The sequence below is a fragment of the Canis lupus genome, chromosome 3 (assembly GCF_003254725.2).
Source record: "Canis lupus dingo isolate Sandy chromosome 3, ASM325472v2, whole genome shotgun sequence".
NCBI lineage: Eukaryota > Metazoa > Chordata > Mammalia > Carnivora > Canidae > Canis > Canis lupus.
The window spans coordinates 537,089-560,438 of NC_064245.1; the positions used below are offsets into that span (position 1 = coordinate 537,089).

General features: G+C 51.2%; 2 protein-coding genes, 1 long non-coding RNA gene and 1 other non-coding gene across 6 annotated transcripts in view; 2 read left to right on the plus strand and 2 right to left on the minus strand.

Moving 5' to 3' along the window:
- Nucleotides 1-15,975, plus strand: part of EPB41L4A (erythrocyte membrane protein band 4.1 like 4A) — a 180,716-nt gene extending 164,741 nt beyond the window's left edge. The window contains exons 19-23 of the mRNA XM_025438026.3: nucleotides 9,627-9,674; nucleotides 10,455-10,523; nucleotides 11,525-11,635; nucleotides 12,659-12,740; nucleotides 15,383-15,975. Coding sequence (XP_025293811.1) covers nucleotides 9,627-9,674; nucleotides 10,455-10,523; nucleotides 11,525-11,635; nucleotides 12,659-12,740; nucleotides 15,383-15,511 — 439 coding nt within the window. The 3' untranslated portion in view covers nucleotides 15,512-15,975. The remainder of the gene's footprint in view (nucleotides 1-9,626; nucleotides 9,675-10,454; nucleotides 10,524-11,524; nucleotides 11,636-12,658; nucleotides 12,741-15,382) is intronic.
- A 1,337-nt stretch (nucleotides 15,976-17,312) lies between these two features.
- LOC118354318 (translation initiation factor IF-2-like) lies at nucleotides 17,313-18,993 on the minus strand. Its single transcript, XM_035714675.2, has 3 exons — nucleotides 18,976-18,993; nucleotides 17,692-18,812; nucleotides 17,313-17,404 (listed from the first exon to the last, which is right to left on the minus strand). Exons 1-3 carry the CDS (start codon nucleotides 18,991-18,993, stop codon nucleotides 17,371-17,373), a joined length of 1,173 nt encoding a protein of 390 aa, XP_035570568.2. The 3' UTR covers nucleotides 17,313-17,370.
- On the minus strand, nucleotides 17,527-17,654 carry LOC112654208 (small nucleolar RNA SNORA13). Its single transcript, XR_003132869.1, has one exon. It is a non-coding gene; the product is annotated as a small nucleolar RNA SNORA13 (small nucleolar RNA).
- Nucleotides 18,994-20,090: 1,097 nt separating the features above from the next.
- The window catches only part of LOC112653762 (uncharacterized), a 68,458-nt gene continuing 65,198 nt past the window's right edge, over nucleotides 20,091-23,350 (plus strand). For 2 of the 3 annotated variants that reach the window (XR_004814366.2, XR_003132494.3), the window contains exon 1: nucleotides 21,351-21,522. This is a non-coding gene — a long non-coding RNA (uncharacterized LOC112653762). Of the gene's footprint in view, nucleotides 20,442-21,350; nucleotides 21,523-23,350 lie in introns of those variants that run through there. The other variant, XR_004814363.2, reaches the window with a different exon arrangement.

Below are 23,350 nucleotides of genomic sequence, written 5' to 3' on the forward strand. Positions count from 1 at the left end.
TGTTAAAATGTCCAGTAAGGTTTATGGATTTGTCTGTTTTATGCTTTAGCTCTGTCAGTTTTTGCTTCAAGTTATTTTGAAGCTCTGGTATTAGGTACCTATATATTTGCTTTTTTTTTCCCTTTGTCTTCCCGATGAATTGACCCTTTTATCATTATGAAGTGTCTTCTTTATGCTGGTACTACTCCTTTCTCTGTGTCTGGTACAGGCACACACACACGCCCAAACTCTGATGCGTACGTGTAGAGCCTTTACGTCTTTTCCATGCTCGCTGTTTGTGTGTTATATCCTCTCAATACTTTCATTTTTAGCTGCAGTACATCTTTCTATTTAGAATCAATCTCCTGATCTCTTGTAGTATAGTTAGAATTTTTTTTAATCTGGTCTGGCCATCTCTATCTTTTAAAATCAATGTTAGTATATTTGTAGTTGCAGTTGGGGGTTGAAGTGTACCATCTTGCTCTTTTTCCTGTTTATTGAATCTGTTTTTTGTTGGTTTGTTCCTCCTTTCCTATTATATTTTGTGTTAATTGAATATTTTTTGGTACTCCACTTTACTTTTAATTAACATCTTCCCTATACTTTTTATTTTTTTCTTTATTGGTTTCTCAGTGGCTTACAGTATGATTCCTTAATTTATCATAGCATGTTTAGGATTAATGCCATAATATTTTATGTAAAACTTAGAAATCTTGGAAAAATGTAGCTCCATTTATCCCCTTTGTCCTTTGTGCTATTGTCACATATCTTATTTTTGCATGTTAGTAGCCCCATGTTACAATATTATCTTTGTTTAAACAGTAAGTTTTTTTAAAAGACTCCAAAAAAAGTTCTAGTTAATGTAGTAGACAGAAAGTGTCCCCTAGATATGTCCATATTAAGATATCTCCAAGACTTGTAATATTTTATGTTAGATGGCAAAGGGGTAATAGGGTCGCAGGTGGAATTAAGAATGTTAACCAGTTGACTTTCTGCCAGAAAGATTCTCCTGCATTACCCACGTGGGCTCAAAGTCATCACATGGGTTCTTAAAAAGTAGAAAAAGGGACAGAAGAGGGGGGAGAATGATTCAATTCAAGAAGAACTCAATCTGCTGTTGCTGGCTTTGAAAATGCAGGAAGGGGCTGTGAGCTAAAGAATGGTCCAGCCTCCAACATTGGAGGTGGATTTTCTCCTAGAGCCTCCAGAAAGGAATAGAACTCTGTCGACACCTCAATTTTAGTCCAGTGAGACCTTGGTCAGACTTCTGATCCTCAAAACTGTAAGATAAGAGATTTGTGCTGTTTTAAGCCACTAATTTGAGGTAATTGGCTTCAGCAGCCCTAGAAAATGAATACAGTTACCCACATATTTACTGTTTCCCGGGTGTTCTGTTTCTTCCTCTAGAGCTGACACTCTATCGTTCCTTTAGCATCTCCTATGTACTGCAAATACATTCTCTCAGTTTTTTGTGAAAATGTTTTTATTTTAACCCTTATTTGTGGCTGATAATTTCACCAGCCGTAGGATTGCAAGTTGATGGGTTTTTCTTTCACACTTAAAAGAGGTTGTTCAGTTGCGTTCCGGTTTTGTCATTTCCGATGGGTCAGTCTTCATTCTATAGGCCCTGTGTGGAGCTTGTCTTTTTTTCACTAGCTACTTTTATGATTTTTTTTCAGTATCTTTAGTTTTTATCTGTTTGAGTATCGTATGGCTATATGTGGTTTTCTTCGTATTTATCATTTATGTTTTTGTAATTTGATGGGTTTTTTCACCAAATTTCAGGGATTTGGGGGGCATTATTTTTCAAGTTCTTTTTTCTGATCTATTCAGTCTTCCTCTTTTCTTGGGCATCCAACTGTATATGTGCTACACCATTTAGTTTTGTCCCACAAGCAAGTTTCCATTAATATTTAAAATCTTTTTTTCTCTCCTTTTAAATTTTGATCATTTCTCATGACTTGTTTTCAGCTTCGTCGACTTTTTCCCTTGTGTTGTCCAGTCTGCTCTTAAAGCCACTCTGAACTTCATGCTTTCCTGTTCTAGAATTTTAATTTTGTTATTTTTAGACTTTTCATTTATTTGTTGAGATTTACCATCTATTAATTTATGATGTCCATATTTTCCTTTAAATTGTTACACACATTTGTACAAGATGTTTTATTTATTTATTTATTTATTTATTTATTTATATTTTTTTAAGATTTTTTTTTAATTTTTATTTATTTATGATAGTCACACAGAGAGAGAGAGAGGCAGAGACACAGGCAGAGGGAGAAGCAGGCTCCATGCACCGGGAGCCCAATGTGGGATTCGATCCTGGGTCTCCAGGATCGTGCCCTAGGCCAAAGGCAGGCGCCAAACCGCTGCGCCACCCAGGGATCCCTGTACAAGATGTTTTAAATCCTTGTAGGTGAATTCCCACATCCGTGTCTTTCAAAATCTGTTTCTATTGACTGTTATGTTGTTTTCTAGATATTTTCTTATCTCTCTACATATATAGTCATTTTTTATTATATGCCGAAAATTTTAGGTAATATCTAGGTTTGTCTTTCTCTGAGGAGTCAAACTGTGTTCTGGCAGGCAGCTGTATTATTGTTGGCTACCCTTCTTTTTAAGATTGTATTTATTTTAGAGGGAGAGCGCACACGCATGAGTGTGTACACGAGTAGGGGGAGGGGCAGAGGAGGGGCAGGAGGGACAGCAGGCTCCATGCTGAGCCAAGCCCGGGGTGGGGCTCGATCCCACGGACCCTGAGATGATGACCTGAGCCTAAGTCAAGAGTCAGCCTCTTAACGGACTGAGCCGCTGTTCTTGATCTTACTTTGTACACTTGGTTTTATGCTTTGATAGGGTGGTGGGACTTTGGAGACTTTGTCATTAACTTAGGATGTGTTCTTTACTTTAGGCTGGGTCCTTATCCCTAAAGCCTGGCCTTCATGGAGTCTTTATTTTATTTTATTTTATTTTATATTTTATTTTATTTTATTTTATTTATTTTATTTTATTTTATTTTATTTTATTTTATTTTATTTTATTTTATTTTATTTTCCCATGAGAGACAGAGAGAGAGAGAGAGAGAGAGAGAGAGAGAGGCGGAGACACAGGCAGAGGGAGAAGCAGGCTCCATTCAGGGAGCCCGATATGGGACTCGATCCTGGGACCTGGGGTCACGCCCTGGGCGGAAGGCAGGCTCTCCACCTCAGAGCCCCCCAGGCGTCCCGCCTTCGTGGAGTCTTGACTGAAGGCACACAGCGCTCAGCATGGCTTTTCCACAGCGTCAGAACACTGTTCCCTACCACTCTGTGTGCATACCCTGGACACCCTGGGGAGTGTCTCCAGCCCTAAGCCTTGTAGCAGCTGCCCTCTGTTAGACCTCACCTAGTGTTACTCTGTTTATGTAGAGACGAAGTGCAGGGCACATACTCGACCAACCTTAAGGAAAACCCCATATAGACTTCTGGAGCCCCCCTTTTTTATTTTCTTCTGCACTGTGAATTCCATCCTTATCAATAGCCTCACATTCTGATCTCTGTCTCCCTGGCCTCTTGAGTTTCACTTCCCCGTTACCACACTGGGAAGGAGCTCCCATGCGCAGACTGAAGCATTGGGGGTCTTGCCTTGTGCTTCCCTTGTCTCTCATATCACAGGCTTATTGTGTCTGCTGCCCAATACAAAACAGTTGCTTTGTTATATTTTGTTTCACTTTATAATTCTTGATAAAGGGTTCTTCTGATACCAGTTCCTGAGTTGTGGCCCAAAGCAGAAGTTCAGGAATACTCTTTTGAGGTGGAGAAATAATTTCAAACTCCAGACCTGAGCTTGATGAGATCAAGCTTAACCAACTAAGCCACCCAGATGCCCCCGTAGAGAAATATCTTTAAATTGGGTATTGCTTTTATTAAATCAGCTGACATCAGAAAATAATGGCACTTTAAACTTAAAATCTTACTTACCTTTATTTTTAATTTTATCTACATGATAAAAATATAAGATCGGATAGAGGTTTATCTCAGAAAAATACAATTTTATTAGAGAACCCCATGAGGAGTTTGATGTGTATCTTCCTGGAATTTAGTTTTAAAGCAAACCATAAGGAGGTTTAGCAAATATTTGAGGTGACTGTGTAATGGAACTTGGTTGACTAACTATATAGCCGATAGGGCCAAAGTGCAGTTATAAGAGTTACAAGTGAAGGGGGAAGACGTCTGTTTGAAGAGTGGTTCATTCAGAAGTTGCTCTGCATCCTTGGAAAAAAGCAGATTGACAAAGAAGATGTTCCTAACAGGAAGAGCAATTGGAAGACTTCTGTGATGGGCTAGGGTGAGAGGTGGCTTTAGCTCAGAAGATGGTGGCGGGTAGAAATGGTGAGAAGTGGATGAAGACACATTGTGGAAGTAGTGGTGATGGATTTGGCCACTGGATGTCTTTTGAATGAATCTGCACTTTGAGGCTGATGAGTGGAGTGGGCAGGCATGAGGTCGCAGTGTGGTCGGGGGACATGAGCTGGAGATGTGAGGGGAGAGAGTGTCGAGATTTTTGTTCTATTAGATTCGAGAAACCAGGTGGGGAATCGAATGGAAATGTCAAGTAGGCAACTAGATAAAGCTGTGAACACTGCAGGATGACAGTATTGGACAAGCTGGGCTCTCCTTTATTTGAGCAATGATATTAAAAACCTGAAGTTTGTTGATAAGGAAGTCATCTGCAAGGTGCTGTTGGACCGTTGTTGGCGTTCTGGGCTCTCGTGGTAGCTGGCTGCTAAATTCCCGTGAACTCCAGCGCCATCTCTATGGATAGATAATACCTTTCTGATAGAGTTTTGCTGAAAACTCGGGTCTGAATTCAGGTACCTATGACATCGTACTTGCAACTACAGTTACTATAAGTTCTCCAGATCATGCTTAATCCCTAGAAACACTGTAAGGTATTGATTTTTCCCCCCTTGAGATGAGGAGGGAAGCTATGAAGAGAGTAGGGTGAGGCCAACTTACATGAAGATTGGGGTTTGGTTCTGTGCAAATTGAGGAACCACTACTGCTTTTTTAAAAAAAAAAATGGGAGTCGTGCCTAGAGCAGCATCTGAGAAAGTAAAATTGTTCCTCACATATGCTTGCATTTGGCATTTCCAATAGACAGTAAAGCAGTTCTCTCTCAGTTACTCCCATATATTCTTGAATTCCTGCTGCGGTATGCATAACCATCCTCAGAGGGGGTATACCCGTGGAGGGGAGAATGCTGCAGTACGTCATTCACACGTTTCATTCATTGTATTTGTTCTTTGATTTTTTAAATTTGCAATGAAAAGCTAGAAAATTGTGTTTATTATAAATACCAGAGACGTACAATAGTATACAATACAAAAACCTCTCTCTCCTAAGAACCCATTGAAGTAAAATAGGGTTGGATCTCATCTACAGAGTCTTGAGAAGTACGGTTCCTTCCAGTACATTTTGCAGCTGCGTTGCCATGACGTCTGGTTTACGTAGCATCAGAAAACATTCATGAAGCTGCTTTTCTGTGAGTGAACTCATTGGGATGTTTGGAAGCCGCCTGGACGCGGAAACCATAGTTCTCGCAGGTTCAGCTTGGGGTGAGCGGGCGCGGGCGCCCTCTGCTGGCAACACGGTCTCACTGTGTTTACAGGAAAGTGATGCCAACGGGCCACGGGGGGGTGGGGGGGGTTGGGGGGGGGTGTCAGGGGTTGAGCATCTGCCTTGGGCCCAGGGTGTGACCCCAGGGTCCTGGGATCCAGTCCCACGTCGGGGTCCCCGCAGGGTCCCTGCTTCCCCCTCTGCCTGGGTCTCCGCCTCTCTCTCTCTCTCTCTCTGTCTGATGAATAGATAAATAACATCTTAAGAAAAAAGAAAGAAAAAGAAAACTGCCGGCACGATGCGAGTGGGGGGGACGTGGGTTCTGGGGCGCAGAGTCCTGTGCCTCCTGAGGTAGCAGGGCACTTTGGCAGGGGACCCCTGGGTGGCTGGCCCGTGGCTTCCCCACCTGTCCCTGCCTCTGACGCAGGGACATGGGGAGAAGGGGCAGGTTGGGCTCGCTGCGAACCAGTCTGCTCAGTACTGACCGGGAATGACAGAGATGTTTGTTAAGGGCTTAAGGTTTAAAATAAAGATGTTTCGTAAGCGTAGAGGTTTCTTAGTGACATATTTTCAACTCTAATTTTCCTTTTACAGCAGTATTTAGTAGTAAGATCACAAAAATAATAACTCAAATGCTACCACATTTATTTTTCCCATAACGTGGTGTATTGTACCCTCGAGCATCGCATGCAGTGTCCCCTAGTTAATATAACTGGAAGGCGGATGCTGAGGGGCTTGGGACATCTCGAAGGTCTGGGTGGCTCATGGGTCAGGTGTCATGACCTCGTGGGGCCCAGCTCCTCATTGGCTCCCTGCTCAGCGGGGGCTCTGCTTGGAAGACTCTCTCCCCTGCCCGCCCCCGCACTTGTCCATGGTCTCTCTCTCTCTCTAAAATAAATACATCTTTTTTTTTTTTTGGTAAAATAAATACATCTTAAAAAAAAATAAACCCTTTGTAGCTTTACAAAGTAGTGTTCTTATTTTAGGGTTTTGGAAGAAAGGAAGAGGCTGATTCTAAATGAAATCAAACAAATTTTTCTGAAAAATGAATTACTTAAAGTGGACCATTGGTATAAGGCGTGGATGAGAGATGTTTTGCTTTTGAGATAATACTGGACTAATATTGGACTTCATGTGTATTTTTTATATATGTTCCATTTCCTTAGAAATTTATTTGGAGAGTTCAAGTAAAACATCTGTGTAATTAAGAAAAATGGCTGTCAAAAATCCCACAGCTTTCTAAATCCACAAAATGATGAGCTGCAGCTCATGAATCCATCCTAAATTATTGATTAAATGTGTGCAGATGTAAGCATAAAAATAATACATTCCTCATTAGTATGTTGCCTGTCTTTACATCTGTTAAGTCACAGGTGGTCTAGGAATTGGAGGAAATTAGATTTTTCTATTTGTTTCTTTAGCTTTGGAACTTCTCCCTGCCCTAAAGTAGCTTGAAACTTGTGGCCGTTTCAGAACTCAGTTAACTTGAATATGTGACTGTTACAGATACTATAGAACTTAAACATATAGACTAAATTTCTGAATCTTTTAGGGTCAGTATTTGTGGCTGGAAGGACTCATGTTCCCATTTGGGTTAAGATAACATTTCTGCTAATTCTTACAAGATGGGAATGTAAGGCATTGCCTCTGGAATTGCAACAATGATAATTTTTTAAAGCATGAAAATACATGTATGTTATTTTTTTTCCCTGGTAACTAAAGTTATAAATTCCTTTGGCTAAAAATAAATCAGAAAAGATAGGTTACATATAAATAAGATAAAATTCCGGGCAGCCCGGGTGGCTCAGCAGTTTAGTGCTGCCTTCAGCCCAGGGACTGATCCTGGAGACCCAGTATCGAGTCCCACGTCGGGCTCCCTGCATGGAGCCTGCCTCTCCCTCTGCCTCTGTGTGTGTGTGTGTGTCTTATGAATAAATAAATAAAATATCCAATAATAAAAAAATAAAATAAAATAAAATTCCCTGCAATTCCAACACTGGGAAATATCCAGCGTTAACCAGGTTTTCTGTGTATTGTTCACCTTCACCCACTCCCGCCACCGTCTGGAGGTTACAGGGGCAGGCACGTCCCACTTGCCCCTCTGCTTTTCCTCCTTCTCTCTTTCTCCTTCCTCGAAGCACCTGGTTTTGAAACTCATGCCACCAAAATCACACCACTTGTCGTAACTCATCAGCTGCGCCCTGGGTCCCTTCCTTCCTTCTTCTAAGATTTCGTTCCCACCTTCTCTCATTCTTTCCAGCCCTGTCCCATTATCTGCATAATGTCCACATAACAGATCTTTCCAGAGACCTGGCCTTGAGGCTCCTCGGTCAACCTTTGACCAGCCACCTCTAGTCTGGGCCGGTGCCCCCGCCGTGGGATGTCTGCCAATGTTGGGACACATTTTTGCGTGTCGTGCTGGGGAGGTCTGTAGCGTCGTCGGGGAGACGCAGGTGCTGCTGGTCATCCTGTGACGCCCAGACGGTTTCTGTAGCAAAGAACACATGACCCGAATGTCACTGGCACCGAGGCTGAGGAGCCGGCCCAAGTCAGACAGCCTCACTGTTGCCTCCTTCAGAGGTAAAATGATTATCAGTAGGATGGCTCTGTCACCGAGCTCAGATGTTGCACTTCCCATTACTGGGGACCTTCTGAGAGCATCCCACGCTGTTGCCGAGTTAGAACAGAATCTTGCGTCTGGGAATGGGCTGGATAGCCTAGTGCTTTGCCAGCACCACCTCCTCTGGCAGAGTCTTTAATGGGCCGGAGGATCACACCAGCCAGATAGAGGAAAGGCAGGTTCCTTACAGAAAATCCTTCCAAAGAAGCATTTTTTACACAGATTTTTTAAGCATATAGTTTTATTCTAGAACATCAGCATTTAACAATAGCACGTTTTATATGTTTGGGACCAAGGCTTCATTCCCTCCTCTTATCTTCTGTATTTTGATTCCTTTTGAGTTGATTAAAAGACCTTTGCAATTTTTTTCCCCCACAAAGGGGGGAAAAACCCGAAACCCCACTTAGTCTATTTAATTGCTAGAAAATTGGCTCGTTGTGTTCTGTGGGCTCAGGAAGCCCTACCAGAATGCCTCAGCGGTGCCTCAGTAACTGAGAAAAAATGAAATCAATGATAATTTCGTATGTCGAAAGTGGTACTGAGCCCCAAAATGCTGATAGAGATTATGAAGGGAAAATCCACCAGACAGAGCACAGCAGTGGCTCTGCAAACCTCCAGGCCTTTTAATTGTTAGGGTTTGGGGTCCTTTCTTTAGGCCTTGGCTCTTTTGAAAGGATGAACAAAAGCTTATTGTTTTCTCAGTAGGAAAGAAACAGTGACAGCGACCATGGATTTCTAGTATTCGTTGCTCTTACGAGGAGGGCGGACGCATGTGTGCTGACTTCAGACTTCTCCTCCGAGGGCCTTAAAAGTAGGGTTATAATTTCCACTCAAGTGGTTTTTGGAGAAGAGACTGGTGGGGCACATAGGGAGATGGAGAAACACGAGGGTGACTGTATGAGCCACGCACAGGTGCTGGCGTTCCTGGGGCCTCGCCTCGGCCCAGAAACCCGACGTCAGCGGTAGGAGGAAAGGTGGGTCTGGGGCACCGTCGGCAGGCCTGGCCGACCCATGTCCTTTCCCTGTGGTTGCTGCTGCTTCTGGGGAACCCCGGATCATGTTGGGAAACTTTCACATGAGTAGAATCAGGAGGAGTTCTTTGCCTTTCCTTAGAGATAGCCCGAAGGAGAAGGAACAGGCCCTGAACCATCGTCACCTCACCCCGGAGGTATGGGTGCTCCCAAAGTTCGGGGCTCTCATCCAGTAAAGCCCTGGCTGGTGTTCCTGTGACTGTCCTAAAGCGGAGCTAGCAGACGAATGATGCGGCACCGTGTTCTATCCCACATTGGCCCTCCCCGCTCCGTCCTGCCCTGGCTGGTCCCAGCTGACACCGTCACCATCGGCAGACTCTTCGTGTCGCTCTGCTAGCGTTAGCCGTGAGGTCGTTAGATGAAGCATGTTTGCAGACACGAGTGGTGGTTTTCTGTTTATAGGAGGAGCCCCGATATCCAGGCGAAAGAAGAGTTATGGAAGCACATTCAGTAAGTACCGTCGTTCTCTGTTTGTTATTATTGTTTTATGACCTGGGTAGTGTCACGGCGTGGAGGGCAGCCTGTGGCTGAGGCCCGTCATGTAGTCTTCACTGCCGTCACTATAGGGATCCCGCACTCTGCTGGTGCCTTCCATGCCGGCAGCCCCCACCGGTAGCTCCAAGGCCTCCTCTCCTGGACCAGTTAGCCTCATGGGCCTCAGACACGCCAACAGTGTACAAATAAATACCAAGGAAAAGAGATTCAGAAGGAAAAAAGACGCCTACCACGGGGGAGAGAAGCAGATCTTTTGTAGGGAGGTGATGGGTGGAGAGGCATCTACATTCTAAATATAAGAAAACTGGGAAAAAGGTAGAAGAGCTACAAAAAAGGTTTCCCCCCATTTTTCCTTTAAGACATTCTAGTTTTTTAAGTCTTTGTTCTTGGCTTATGTTTCTGTTAGTTTTACTAATGTGTTTTGGGACAAGATTAGGAAGGGAAAACTCATCTGCCTATTATGAAAGTTACTAGTGGGATCCCTGGGTGGCGCAGCGGTTTAGCGCCTGCCTTTGGCCCAGGGCGCGATCCTGGAGATCCGGGATCGAATCCCACGTCGGGCTTCCGGTGCATGGAGCCTGCTTCTCCCTCTGCCTATGTCTCTGCCCCTCTCTCTCTCTCTCTCTCTGTGTGTGACTATCATAAATAAATAAATAAATTTAAAAAAAAAAAAAGAAAGTTACTAGTATTCATGTCAGCATCATAACCTTAATTTTCTTGCTCATTTCCTTCTAGAAAGGAACTCGTGGACCCTTCTGGATTGTCTGAAGAACAACTAAAAGAGATTCCATATACTAAAGTAGAGTGCGTATGTCTTTGAAAATCTTTCCACAGGAGTTTCATCAATACTGATAAGTGAATGATCCATTCTGACTTGTCAGTGGTGTTCTGTGCAGTGCTGTAATACGCCTTTGCATTTTAACTAAAATTAGAACTCTAGGGAGGGAGGGAGGAAAGGGGGGATTACAGCTGATTGTTGTTCTGTACTACAGCCTCTGTCGCCCCCCTCCCCCATCAGCTGCTTGTTTGTGGGGTAGCTCCAGAGGGGCTGTTGATGATCAATGTCCGTTTTAATCTTGAGGAAGTCCTTGATTGGGAACAGTGTTCCTTCTTACTCATCACTGTAATGCCTGGAGAATCACGCTGGCCACAAATCCCATCGGATGGGCCCAGTTGTAGATCGAGCACACTGGACATGCTTCCTGGAAGCCCGACAGGTCTCCCAGCCAGTGTAGGGTGAGGCATACGATGACCCGCTGGCTGAGCGACGGTGGGATGCTACTTCATTGCTTTATGTCCTGCCGTGACTGTACTGGCCTCGTGCTCTGGTCAGATGTTAGATGTATGCACCCTCCCCGGCTCCCCCTCCTACCTCCTTGTCTTTAGGCCAGACATTGAATTCTTAATAACAGCTAGGACAAGGACCAACCTTTATGGTAGGAATGCCATTTGTCTGCATTGTAGGTTTTTTTTCTTCTTCCATTGTAGGTTTTTTTTCTTCCATTGTAGGTATTGGAAAAAAATCAACTGTAGGAAAGTTTCATTACAATTTTTTTTTCATTGAATACACACACACACACACATGTACAAATACTCAAGTTTCACTCTCAAGTGTGGTCAAAGGAGCAGCTTTCTACTGTTAGCTTGGGAAATTTAAGTCACTTAGGCTTTCCAAACGCAGAGGGATCAAATTCTTTTTAAACTCTCAAGGTCTTATTCCTTTGTGGTTTCCATATGAAGTGAAAATTCCAAATTACCCTGTTCTGATGCATGGCCTGTTTTCACATTTCTGGTTGCTTGTTCAGGACTCAAGGCGATCCAGTCCGCATCAGGCATTCCCATTCGCCTCGAAGCTACCGCCAGTATCGCCGGTCCCAGTGTTCAGATGGAGAGCGGTCTGTCCTCTCGGAGATGAAGTAAGTGGGCAAACTTGCGTACGTCATCACCTGCATGGCTCCAGCTCCAGAGCAGCCCAGCATCATGGGACTTTCCGCAATGATGGAAATGTTCTGTGTCTGTGGCTGTTATTTGAAAGGTGGCGAGTGTGACTGAGAAACTGAAAATCTAGTATTATCAATTTGAATTAAGTTTAAATAGCCCTGTGTGGCTAGTGGCTACCATATTGTATAGGCTAAATCATGGCACCTCCACAGTGTGCACTGCGACTTCTAGAGAAAAAAAAAAAAAAAAATATATATATATATATATATATATATGAACTATTCTGTTACAAATAATGCATCCTTCTTTGAGAGAAGCGGCTTATGTTTCTTTTTGAGCTGATAACATTTTCTGTTACTACAGCAGGTATCATATGTTGCAGTCATTTCTTTGTGTTTAGTCTTCCTGTTGAGGAAAGTGGCCATATCTCACCATATAGTCACAATAGGTGGCATATTTTAAATGAATATATTATTGAAGTAACTATGCATCAGGTACTTGGTATTGTTGGGTAGGAATGTGAATCATTGAACTCTGAATTAAGGCTCAAAATTTTAGTAAATATCAATAGGTTGCAAGACAGGCTAACCCAGCAGAGAGGTAGAGGCCAGGTTTTGTGTATTTTGTTTGTTTGTAAAATGTAGAGCATGGCTATTTATAACTCCATGGTTTTATAGAAAAAGGATAAATGGCCAAGAAAATGCTTCTGTGGAAACAAACAAAAAAAGCCATTTATACATGTCACAGTAACAAAAGCACAAGGGAACCACACCTGTTTTGTTCTTGGTTCTTCTGTTTATTTGCTGTGATTTGGGGCAAGTTACTTGACCTGCTCAACTTAATCCAAAAGCTCCGCCCGCCCCCTCAGTAAACCATGGTGGCCGGCCCTGGAAGGGATACGATGGGGTGTAGAACGTGCTGTCCCGTCACCACCTTCCAGCTCTGCTCGGGATTCATTAATTCTATCTAATCATTAATTCTGAACAAATTCTCTGCAGTTCAAAAACCGAACTGGTACCCCCACTTCCTGTGACCCGTTCTTCAGATGCTCAGGGTTCCGGTGGCTCCACGGTTCATCAGGTTGGTCAAATGTTTTAAGGTGTTGGTACCGATGACAATTTTTCAGAAGCACTTTTCTGAAAGTTCTTGGGGACGTAGGGCAATGAATCTGACTCCAGTGAGAGCCAGGAATTCTTTTTTAAAGTTTATTTATTCATGACGGGGGGGAGGGGGGGCTGGGTAGAGACACAGGCAGAGGGAGAAGCAGGCTCCATGTAGGGAGCCCGACATGGGACTCGATCCCGTGTCTCCAGGATCAGGCTCCCAGCTGAAGGCGGCGCTAAACTGCTGCGCCACCCGGGCTGCCCTGAGAGCCTGTAATTTTAAGTACATTTTAAGCACGTACAACTGCTGTTTCTCTCCCATAAAAATGCATGTAAGCACATACATAGTTTTCTATGTAAACTCAGGGGGTTTATGGACAACCTAAGAAAACCGACTCAGCCATACTCGTCGTACGCTACCCGTTGTTTCTCCTGATTCGTTTTGTCATTGACTGAGCAGGGACAGAAAGCCGACGCTAATTTGCTAGGTTCCCTGGGAAGAGATGCAGAGATGGAGGTCCGCCTGGAGGAAGTCTGTTGGAAAGCTCCTAGGATCAATACCTGGGAAGCCAAAGGCCAGGGTTGAGGTGTGTGGCACAGGGAGCTCTAGCGCTGACATGGCCCATCCAGGGCCCCCACCTGGACACAATGCTGCTGGGCCTTTGCACAATCACACTCCCCACGTACTAAGTCCCTGGAGAAAGGGTGCCAGGTGGAGGCCGTCTTCAGCTGAGGCTCGTTCCTTGTAAAGGCTCACGTCTTAGCTGTATGGAGCCAGCACTCCCCGCTGCGGCGGACGGATGCCTCCGTCCAGGTGGAGATCTGGGTGATCGGTCACCACCTCCACTAGTCTGCCTCATTTTAGATTAGTCTGGGACAGCTAACAGGTTGTCGATAATCTTTTAAAAATTTATATTCAAGGTCAGTGGTTTACGGTTTGCATTCAGAGGGACTGGCATTTGTCTCCTTGTCTGACTTGTAGTGTGGACAAAATGTTTAACTTCTAAACTTCAGTTTTCGTGCAATGTAGGTAAATAACCTGTTTAGGCTTACTGTGAGGACTTTTCAGGACTTTTTGTCTTAAAATTTAAAGTTGGATTCAATACAAATAAGGATTTTCATTGTAGTCTTGCTTTTCCAACGACTCTGGACTCTGTCATCACCTCATCACCGACACTTAAGAACCTCAAGACACTTATGCACATTCATAGACTAACTCTCGCTTTGCTGAATACAAGAGTGGAGCCCATGCACCTCCATCAGTGGCTCTCAGCTTCTGAGCTGGTCACCCGACTGAATGCCACGGACATCCCGTGCGCACAGCTGGGATGATGGGGAGCAGTCTGCCAACTGGTCTCCAGGCTAAGTGCAGTCTGCTTTTGTACAGCCCAGGAGCTAATAATGGCTCTGACATTTTTTTTTTAAAGATTTATTCAGAGAGAGAGGCAGAGACACGGGCAGAGGGAGCAGGTTCCATGCAGGGAGCCTGACATGGGACTCGATCCCAAGTCCCCAGGATCACACCCTGGGCTGCAGGCAGTGCCAAACTGCTGCGCCACCGGGGCTGCCCTGGCTTTGACATTTTTAAAGGGTGGTTTTTAATAAGGGACCAGGGCCGGGGGTGGGGGGGTGGGGGGGGACAGGGAACAATGAGCAGATGTAGCCCACAGTCTGGCCCTTCTCATAAGAGGGTTTGCAGACTCCTGGCCTAGACACGGAACACACAGAAGTGAACCAGTAAAGTATTCGGTAGGCATTACGGAGAAACGAAGGGCGCGTCAGGTCAGCAGGTGACCTCCCCTACAGAGACCGTGGTGGAAGAGAGCTGGGTGGAAAAATGACCTTGCAGTGGGAGCCACCCCGGGGCGGGGTGGGGGGGGGAATCGTGAGACAGAGCCGCGTGTAAAGGGAGTTTGGGCTGAAGACCACTGTGGCCTGAGCAGGGTGGGCAGGAGGCAGGCTTTAGACACCAGAGTGTGGATTTTACTCTGTGCCAGAGGGAAACCCCGCTCCGGTTGCCCGTGAAGATCTCCGACACAGGGAAGCAGAAAAATCCCGTTTCCTCCTCCCGCCGTGGTGCCTGAGTTGTGGTGGTGGCCCAGCCTGTCCATGCCTCACCTTGCGCAGCGACTGTAGTAGTCGCGCGACTGGGCTCGGATTCCCTGTACTTCCCGGAGCTCCACTGGCAAAGGACAGGTGCTATGCACTGACCCACAGCTGGTGCTGGTGTGTGTGGGGGAACCTACCACGTTGCTGGTCCCCTACCCACTGGCTCCCTGCAGGGCTCTTCTCTGGATTATCTAGACATCGTGCCCTCTAATGCCCTGGATTCTGCCTTGGAGCTTAGTTTAGGAGGAACCGGAGAACTGACACCTACCTGGTACAATACAATACACAACCGGTTCCCCTGCACTATTACATTACCAGGTTCCACCTGAAAGATATAAACCATCTTTCACGCTGTTGTAACTAGAGCATTTGTTGAACAGCTTTTGATACTGTGAAGCTGAAGTATTTCATAGTCTGAGGTCTTAAATGTAAGAAAAGCTTGATTTCTGAAATGACTTAATAAAATTGGTTTTTGCCGTTTTCTTCTCTGAACCTTCTATTTCTTTCTAGACAAGGAATGGATCTAAGGACAGCCTGATGGAGGAGAAATCTCAGACCTCTACAAGCAACCTGGCTGGAAAGCACACAGCAAAGACCGTGAAAACTGTCCAAGCTTCCCGCCTCCGAACAGAGACCTGATACCGGGGAAGGGCCTGGGCCGGAGGGGTGGCCGCCTTACTTCCCAACTGTGAATCCAGGATCCACATCCTCTTGGACCTGCAAGGTTTCATCAGAAAGACTGAACCTGTTGCATCTTTTAAAGGCCAAGCAGCCTGTGTGTGCTGGAGGCCATTACTGGGGAACTTGGACAGGCTTGGGAGCTCGTTCACTGGATGTCCTGTTCTTCCTGGGAACCGCCAGCACCTTGTGGCCACCAGCGAGGGCAGAGGCCTCGGTTGAAGCTCTGGACACTGGAGTGCGGCTGGTGCTGCAGGACGCACCACCTGTGAACTGTAGGTGGGTCTCGGCCTGTGTGCCGAAGTACCGACATCCCCATTGGGCTGCAGAGGCCTCGGCCAGAGAACTGTTCTCGTGATACTGTGTGTGGCGTGGAGCCCCACCGGTTATTTACAAATGTATAAAGCTTTGAGTGTTGCTTTTAATTTCTAGTGTCCTTGTGTTTTCAGAAGAGAATGTGTGGATCAGTTGACCTAACAGACCGTGGCCCCGGGCACAAGTGATCCTCCGCCCGGCTAGCTCCCGGGACCCCCAGATTAGTTCCTTGGGAAGGGGCTGTCCCAGGGAGTCGTCCTGCAGGACGTCCATCCGTTTCCCCGCCCCCAGCTACCCCAACAGGAAACCCTCTCCTCCCGTCCCCGCACCTGTGCTTTGGAGCCCACTCTCCCAGGTGTTCATCTGTGAACTCTCCCACCTAAAGAAGCCAACTCTCAGGCCACAGATCCCTTGCCAGCTGTCCCGCTCCCCAGGCTCCCTGAAGTGCGTAGGCTTGACCCTCACTGCTCCAGCACAGCCCCTGCTAAACTACCTTGTCCCCACATCCCAGCGGGGACTTTGGGGCTGCTTTGCGACATCTGACGTGTGGGCTCTCATGGTTCCTATGGTTCTGACCACCTACCTCGCCAGCCGGGTTTCCAGCCCTGTCCCTCTGGGTGCATCTCCCTTGTGCTACAGCCTTAAAGCTCTGTCAGGACCAGTGTGGCCACAGCCCCACGTGGATCTCCCAAAGGCAATCCTAATTGCCCGGCTTTAAAATGCTGCTGCGGCTGGACTCAGGACCCGTGGCTGGTGACCACGCACGACCACACACCAGTGCCTGATCCCATTACAGTCGGGCGAGCTTTGTCCCCCGAGCCTCCTCTCCCGGCGTCACCGCCCTGGTCCAAGGGGCCGGCCTCCGGGCCCACTCTGCCCTGTCCTGATTTCCCCTCGGTCAGCGGCCTCCGGCGGGCGGGTTCCTCCCCTCCCCGTTCAGGCTCGGAGCACCGCGGGCCCCCAACAGCGGTCACGGGCCGGCTGCCCTGCCAAGGTGACCCCCGCCCTCGGGCTCACGCGCTTGCTCCGGTGTCCTCCCCGGTCAACTGCAGGGGCCGGTGTCCCGAGGGGAGTCTGTCCGTGACGCCATTCCGGCCGCTCCTCCCGAAGGCAGGGCTGTTTTGCTCACCCGCGCGTTCCCACTTCCTAGTATGTTGCTGGAAAACTCAGTAAATTCTTTGAACGCTCGGGCTACTCTTTCCTGCAAAGCGAGTGCCGAGGGTCCGCGGCCTACCCCCCGGGACACGCCGACCGCCTAGCGGGGGCTCCGCGGGGCACCGCAGGCCGCGACGAGCCCGCGTCTCCCGGACCTCACGGCCTTCCCTACGGGGCTCCAGCCGCGCGGAAGTCGCGGGGGGCGGGGGGGACGGGCACACACACCCGGTTTCCCTTCGGGGTTTTGGTGAAAATGCTCTTTGCCGGTGGTCAGCCAGCCACGAAGCCGAGCGGCGTGAGGACACGTTTATTCGCAGGCCCCGTGCGGTGCGCTGGCCGGGGCCGCGGCGTCAGCTCGCCCCGCCTCTCCTCTCCGCGGACTCCCTGGAACGCAAGGTAGAGGTCAGCGGGAGGGCGCGTGTCCGCGGGCCGCCCGTCCCCGCCCCCCACGCCGCCCACGCAGGGACGCGCCACCCGGCGACCGAGACGCGGGCCACGTGGGCGCGAACTGTGACCCGGCGGCGCGCGCCCCAGACCCACGGTCCGGGCAGGAAGCGCCGCCAGGGCCTTGCTTTCCGCCTTTTCTGACACCGCGTTCACCAGTTTCGGAAGGTGAACGGGCAACACAAAGGCCGCGGGCGGAACCCCGCGCGGGACGGCCGCGCACTCACCTGCGGCGCCCCACGCTCCGCGGCGCTCCTGCCCGTGCGCGCCAGACCCGCCGTCCCCCCCTACCCCGGGACCTCCTGCGGCCCGCGGACCACGTGGCCGGGCCCGGCCGTGCGGCTGCGGGCCCGGGACTCGTGGCGCCGGAGTCTCCGTCCAGCCGCCCTGCCCGGCCGCAACCCGCCCGCCACCCCGGGCGCAGAGACAGGAAGGGCCGCGCGCCGCTCCCACAATGCTTTTCTACGACCGGAAGGGCCCACCGTCCGGGGCCCGCGGGGGGGACGGACTGTACCACTGGCCGCCAAGTTCTCGCGAGACGCAGCGCTGGGCGCGCGGGTTTAGGGCCCACGGATGGGCAGTGCGGCGGGGCTCCGGAGGAAGGAGCACCGGGATTGGCGGGGGGCCGGGCTTCCGGGAGGAAGCAGGACAGGGATTGGCTGGGGGCCAGGAGGAAGAACAGGAACAGGCGGGGGGCGGGGCTCCAGAGGAAGGACGACAGGGATTGGCCGGGGGCCGGGCTCCGGGAAGAAGGAAGACAGGGATTGGCGGTGGGGCGGGGCTCGGGAGGAAGACCGGCGGTGGGGCGGGGCCCTAGGAGGAAGGAGGACAGGGATTGGTGGTGAGGCGGGACTTCGGGAGGAAAAAGGATAGAGATAGGCAGGAGGGCCGGACACCGGGAGAAAGGCGTCCAGTGATTGGCGGGGGGCGGGGCTTTGGGAGGAGGAAGGACAGGATTGCTGAGAGGGCGGGGCTCCGGGAGGAAGGAGGATAGGGATTGGCGGGGGGCGGGGCTCCGGAATAGGGAAAAAGGAGCAATGCTCCGGGAGGAAGGAGGACAGGGGTTGGCGGGGAGGCGGGGCTCCGGAGAAAGGCCGGCGGTGGGGCGGGGCTCCAGGAGGAGGAAGGAGGGGGCAGGGCTACGGGAGGAAAGGGGAGGGGCTGCGGGAGGAAGGCTGGCGGTGGGGCGAGGCTCCCGGAGGAAGGAGGAAGGGGGCGGGGCCCCGGGAGGAAAGAGGAAGGAGCATACACACTGGCGGTGGGACAGGGATCCGGAGGAAGGAGGAAAAGGGCAGGGCTCCTGGAGGAAGCAAGGCGGGGCGCGGAACTCCAGGAAGGGCGGGTGGGCCTAGGGGTCCCTACAGCCCCTGTACGCTAGACACCCCGTGCTTCAGCCCAGAGAGGTGGTCCTCACTGTGCTCGGCGTCCTCCGTCCCCGGGTCAGTACACAGAGGTGTCCCCACTGTGGTCGGCGTCCTCTGTCCCCGGGTCAGCACACGGGGCGTCCTCACTGTGGTCAGCGTCCCCATCCCCCGGGGTCAGCACACCGGGTGTCCTCACTGTGGTCGGCATCCTCCATCCCTGGGTCAGCATACAGGATGTCCCCAGTGTGGTCGGGGACCTCCGTCCCCCAGGTCGGCACACGGGGTGTCCCCGCTGTGGTCGGCGTCCTCTGTCCCCGGGTCAGCATACAGGATGTCCCCGGTGTGGTCGGCGTCCTCCGTCCCCCGGGTCAGCACACGGAAGTGTCCCCACTGTGGTCGGCGTCCTCTGTCCCCAGGTCGGCACTCAGGGTGTCCCCGGCGTGGTCGGCGTCCTCCGTCCCCCGGGTCAGCACACGGAAGTGTCCTCACTGTGGTCGGCGTCCTCTGTCCCCAGCTCAGCACTCAGGGTGTCCCCAGTATGGTCGGCGTCCTCCGTCCCCCGCGTCAACACACGGAGGTGTCCTCACTGTGGTCCGCGTCCTCCGTCCCCAGGTCAGCACTCGGGGTGTCCCCACTGTGGTCGGCGTCCTCCGTCCCCGGGTTGGCACACAGAGGTGTCCTCACTGTGGTGCGCGTTCTCCGTCCCCCGGGTCAACACATGGAGGTGTCCCCCCCAGGGCCCGTGGTCTGCGGGAGCTGCAAGTGGCGCCCCCAGGGCAGAGCGTGGTGCTGTCCGGGCTCCGTCCCCGCGTCCGGGCGGGCAGGTCGGTCATCAGGGAGCGGGCCGTGGGGTCCGGCAGCAGCGGCAGGCCCCGCCCTCCGCCTGGGCATCAGGTGTGCAGGAGTCGGACGGTCGGCGGCGTTGTCCGGGTGACCGAGGCTGAGCGCGGACAGGCAGGCTCGGGCCGGTGGGTGCGCGCCGCGGGCTCCTCCGCAGCGGTTCCGGCCGCCGAGACGGAAAGAAGCACCGGGTAGGCTCCGGGGTGCGGGAAGCGACACGGCGTCGACGTCGGCTCGTGAGCCGCTCGGCCGGGACACGTGGCAGCGACGCATGCGCCTGCCGCCCGCCGTTTCCGCTCTCCGGGGCCCGCGCCCAGGGGTGAGGGAGCCTCGGGTGGGGCAGCGGGAGGCGGGGTCCTGGGCCGAAGGGTCCGCGGCGATGGCCCCGAGAGGAGAGCAGAGCGTGTCGGGTGGCTCGTGGCCCCGTGAGCCTCCCGCGCGGAACGGACACGGCAGCGAGGCGCGCCCGCGGCTGCGGCGCCCGCGCACACCGACCTGGCGGCGCGCCCCGCACCGGAAGTGCCCCCTCACAGCCCCGGAGCGCGCCCCGCACCGGAAGTGCCCCCTCACAGCCCCGGAGCGCGCCCCGCACCGGAAGTGCCCCCTCACAGCCCCGGAGCGCGCCCGCGCCTTCCCTCACCGCGCGGCTCGCGAAGACGCCGCGTCCCGCCCACGGCCCAGGCCCCGCACCAGGGTGGCCTGAACCCTAAAGGAGCTGGAGGCCCGCGGGACGCAGAGGAGCGGGCGGAACCAGCCAAGGCCCTTCTGTTAAGGTTCTCCCCACTACGCGAGGCCGGCGGCCCGCCCCGGCAGCAGCAGGACGCCCCGGGGGCAGCGTCTGCACACAGCGACGCCCGCCCGTGCGGGCCTGGCCCTGCCTCCCGGCTGCGCGGCCTCCGCGCTGTGCCTGAGGCAAAGGGCCGCTCCCGGCGCTCCGCAGGCAGCCCGGGGCCTGAGGGACCCCGCCTCCCCAGGGACGCGCAGCTGCGGCAGGAGGCCTCCTGCGTGGGCCCTTCGTCAGGGGCGGCCCTTGGGCTCCGGGCTTCCAACGCGTGGCCGTGCTGCCCGCACCCGGGCGCCTTCCCGTTCGCGCCCTCGTGTTTCCTTGCCGACTCCCGGATGGCCCGAGGGCCGCGGAGGGGCAGGCACCCGTTCCCGGGCTGCTTGGCGTCGGTGCCCTCCGTCGGCAGGCCGCACGGCCTCGCACGGCCTCGCACGGCCTCGCACGGCCTCGGGGACGCCCGCGGTCAGGCCCAGGCGCGGGGCGAGGACGCGAGCCACTACGCACGGGCGGCTGCCGGCCTGCCTCGGCCCGGACGGCGGGCGGCACGTGCGGGTGTGCGGGCGGCTTCCGGCCTGCATGCGGGCGTCCCGTGCGGCGTGGGCGGGCCGCGTGCCCCGGGCGGCGGCCGGTCGGTGGTCCCCAGGGCGGCCGCGGCCCGCGCAGTAGCCGTGCGAGGGCAGGTGGGAGCAGCGTGGGGCCCTGCGCTGCGCTGACCTCCGGGCCCCACCGCCTGGTCTCGAGCGCGGAGGGTTCTCCGCCCGCAGCGTCGGGGAGCGCGCGGACCCCGAGGCCCCAGGAAAGGCCCGGGCTGCGGAGGCCTTGGCGAGCGAGGCTCTCAAAGACCCGCGTGGCGCCCGCGTCGTCCCCGCTGCCGAGTGTCCGTTCGTGGCGCCGTGCGGGGCTGACGACGAGGAGGGCTGCCCCCCTGCCGCCCCGGCGGCCTCCTCCTCATCAGGAGCTAAGGGGGTTCCCCGCGAGCGGACTGCGTGGGCTGCGGCTGTGGGTCGGGGAGGCTGTGGGTCCGAGCTGACGGCCAACAGATGCTGAGTGATGTGAACACTTCCTACCACGTAAGGGCATTTGTGATTCTTAAACCGTGTGTGTGTGTGTGTGTGTGTGTGTGTGTGTGTGTGTGTATGACAAAGAATGTGCACACTGGGGCCTCGAGGGTGTCTAACATGGCAGCAGGCATCCTCCTCTTGTCCATCATCTTAATAGCATGCATTTAAAGTTTCAGCACGTGTGTGTGACGTGGATGACATTTTTATGCATTTCCTATTGTTCATCAGGTTGGAGGACTTTCCATATATATCTAGTTTGCCAATAGTTTTTTTTTTGTCATAAATGAATGTTGAATTTTATTAAGATGTCTTATCTGCCTCTGTTCAGATGAATATGTTTTTTCTTATAATTTGCTGAGGTGACTTGCCTTAATGCAGTTTTTCTAAAGATTTTTATTTATTCATGAGAAGCAGAGAGGCAGAGACACAGGCCAAGGGAGAAGCAGGCTCCATGCAAGGAGCCCGACGTGGGACTCGATCCCAGAAACCCGGGGTCACGCCCTGGGCTGAAGGCGGCGCTAAACCGCTGAGCTTCCCGGGCTGCCCCAGGTGCTCCACTTTAATGCATTTTTCTGATGTTGAACCAGTCTTCCTCTTTGGAAAGAAACCAAATTTGTCACCTCAAAAATTTTTATTTAGAAGTTTTACACTTATGTACTTGGATGAAAAGGGACCATGGTTGTCTTTCTCATACTGTCTCTGATAGGTTTAGATGTAAAATTATATACAGATATCAAGTTAATATCAGTCATTTGTTTCTGAAAATCAGGTGTTCTGTGCAGAAACCTTAACTGGGAGCCTAGTTCTTTTTATTTTAAGTGGTAAAATTGTGCTATGTTACCTGTTAATCCAGACCAGTTTCCTAAAGTGTAAGTAAAACATGGTAAACGAAGTGCTTTTGACTGACACAGCATCGCATTGGGATGTGGATACTCACGACTCTGCCTCCTGAATTGCCGAACAATAGTGTCGTTAACAAAGGGTTGCTCCGTCAGCAGTGACATCCTCTCTCATTGCTGCTTTTCTGCTTCCTTTCCTTCCTTCTCCATTAACCCCCTTAACACTTTCTCAACATTGTCAGCTTTTGTTCTACAAAACTAGGGAGGAAAGGCGATAGGGAATATGAACGGCACCATGGAATCATGGCAGAGGGTGATTCACAGTGAGGACCACGTTTTAATGTTTTCTTCATCACCAGTGGCATCTATGTGGGATGTCCCCTTCGTTGGCAGTTAGAATGCTTTCTGATTTGCTGACAAGATGTGGACATTTTACCAGATGTTTGTGATGCAGCGCGAGGCATTTCTTACGCCTTCGTTGTTGTTACTGGTAAAAATGTTGTATTGAGCTGTGGGAGTGCTGAATACAATATTTCCTCCATGAATCTCAGCTGAAATGTTGTTCTGAGAGAGGTAGACGTATGGTGTTGGAGAATTAACCATGAGAGAGAGTTTACTGGGAAAACATCGATCAGAGAAATGTTCTGCGATGTGTGCTTGAAATGGCTTTACCAAATTACTTGGGCAACTCTTTGTTTCGCTCTTCTCCAAAAAGTTTAAGATAATGTCAGAATTAATTTTTCTTTACTTTAAAAAATAAATTACATCCTTTTAAAACTATCCGGGTCTGATTTTTTTTTTTTTATGAGATGAATTTAAAGTACTGATTCAGTTTTTTTAATCTGACACTAATTCCCCAGGATTGCACCAGACCCCACAGGTTAAGAGCTCACTCCCACAAGGCTGCCCCATTTCACTGCCAGCTGCAGTGGGGTGGCCAGGCTACTCACACCTCTGCTCAGATGGAAATCTGAGGGTTCACATGACCCCCCCACCCT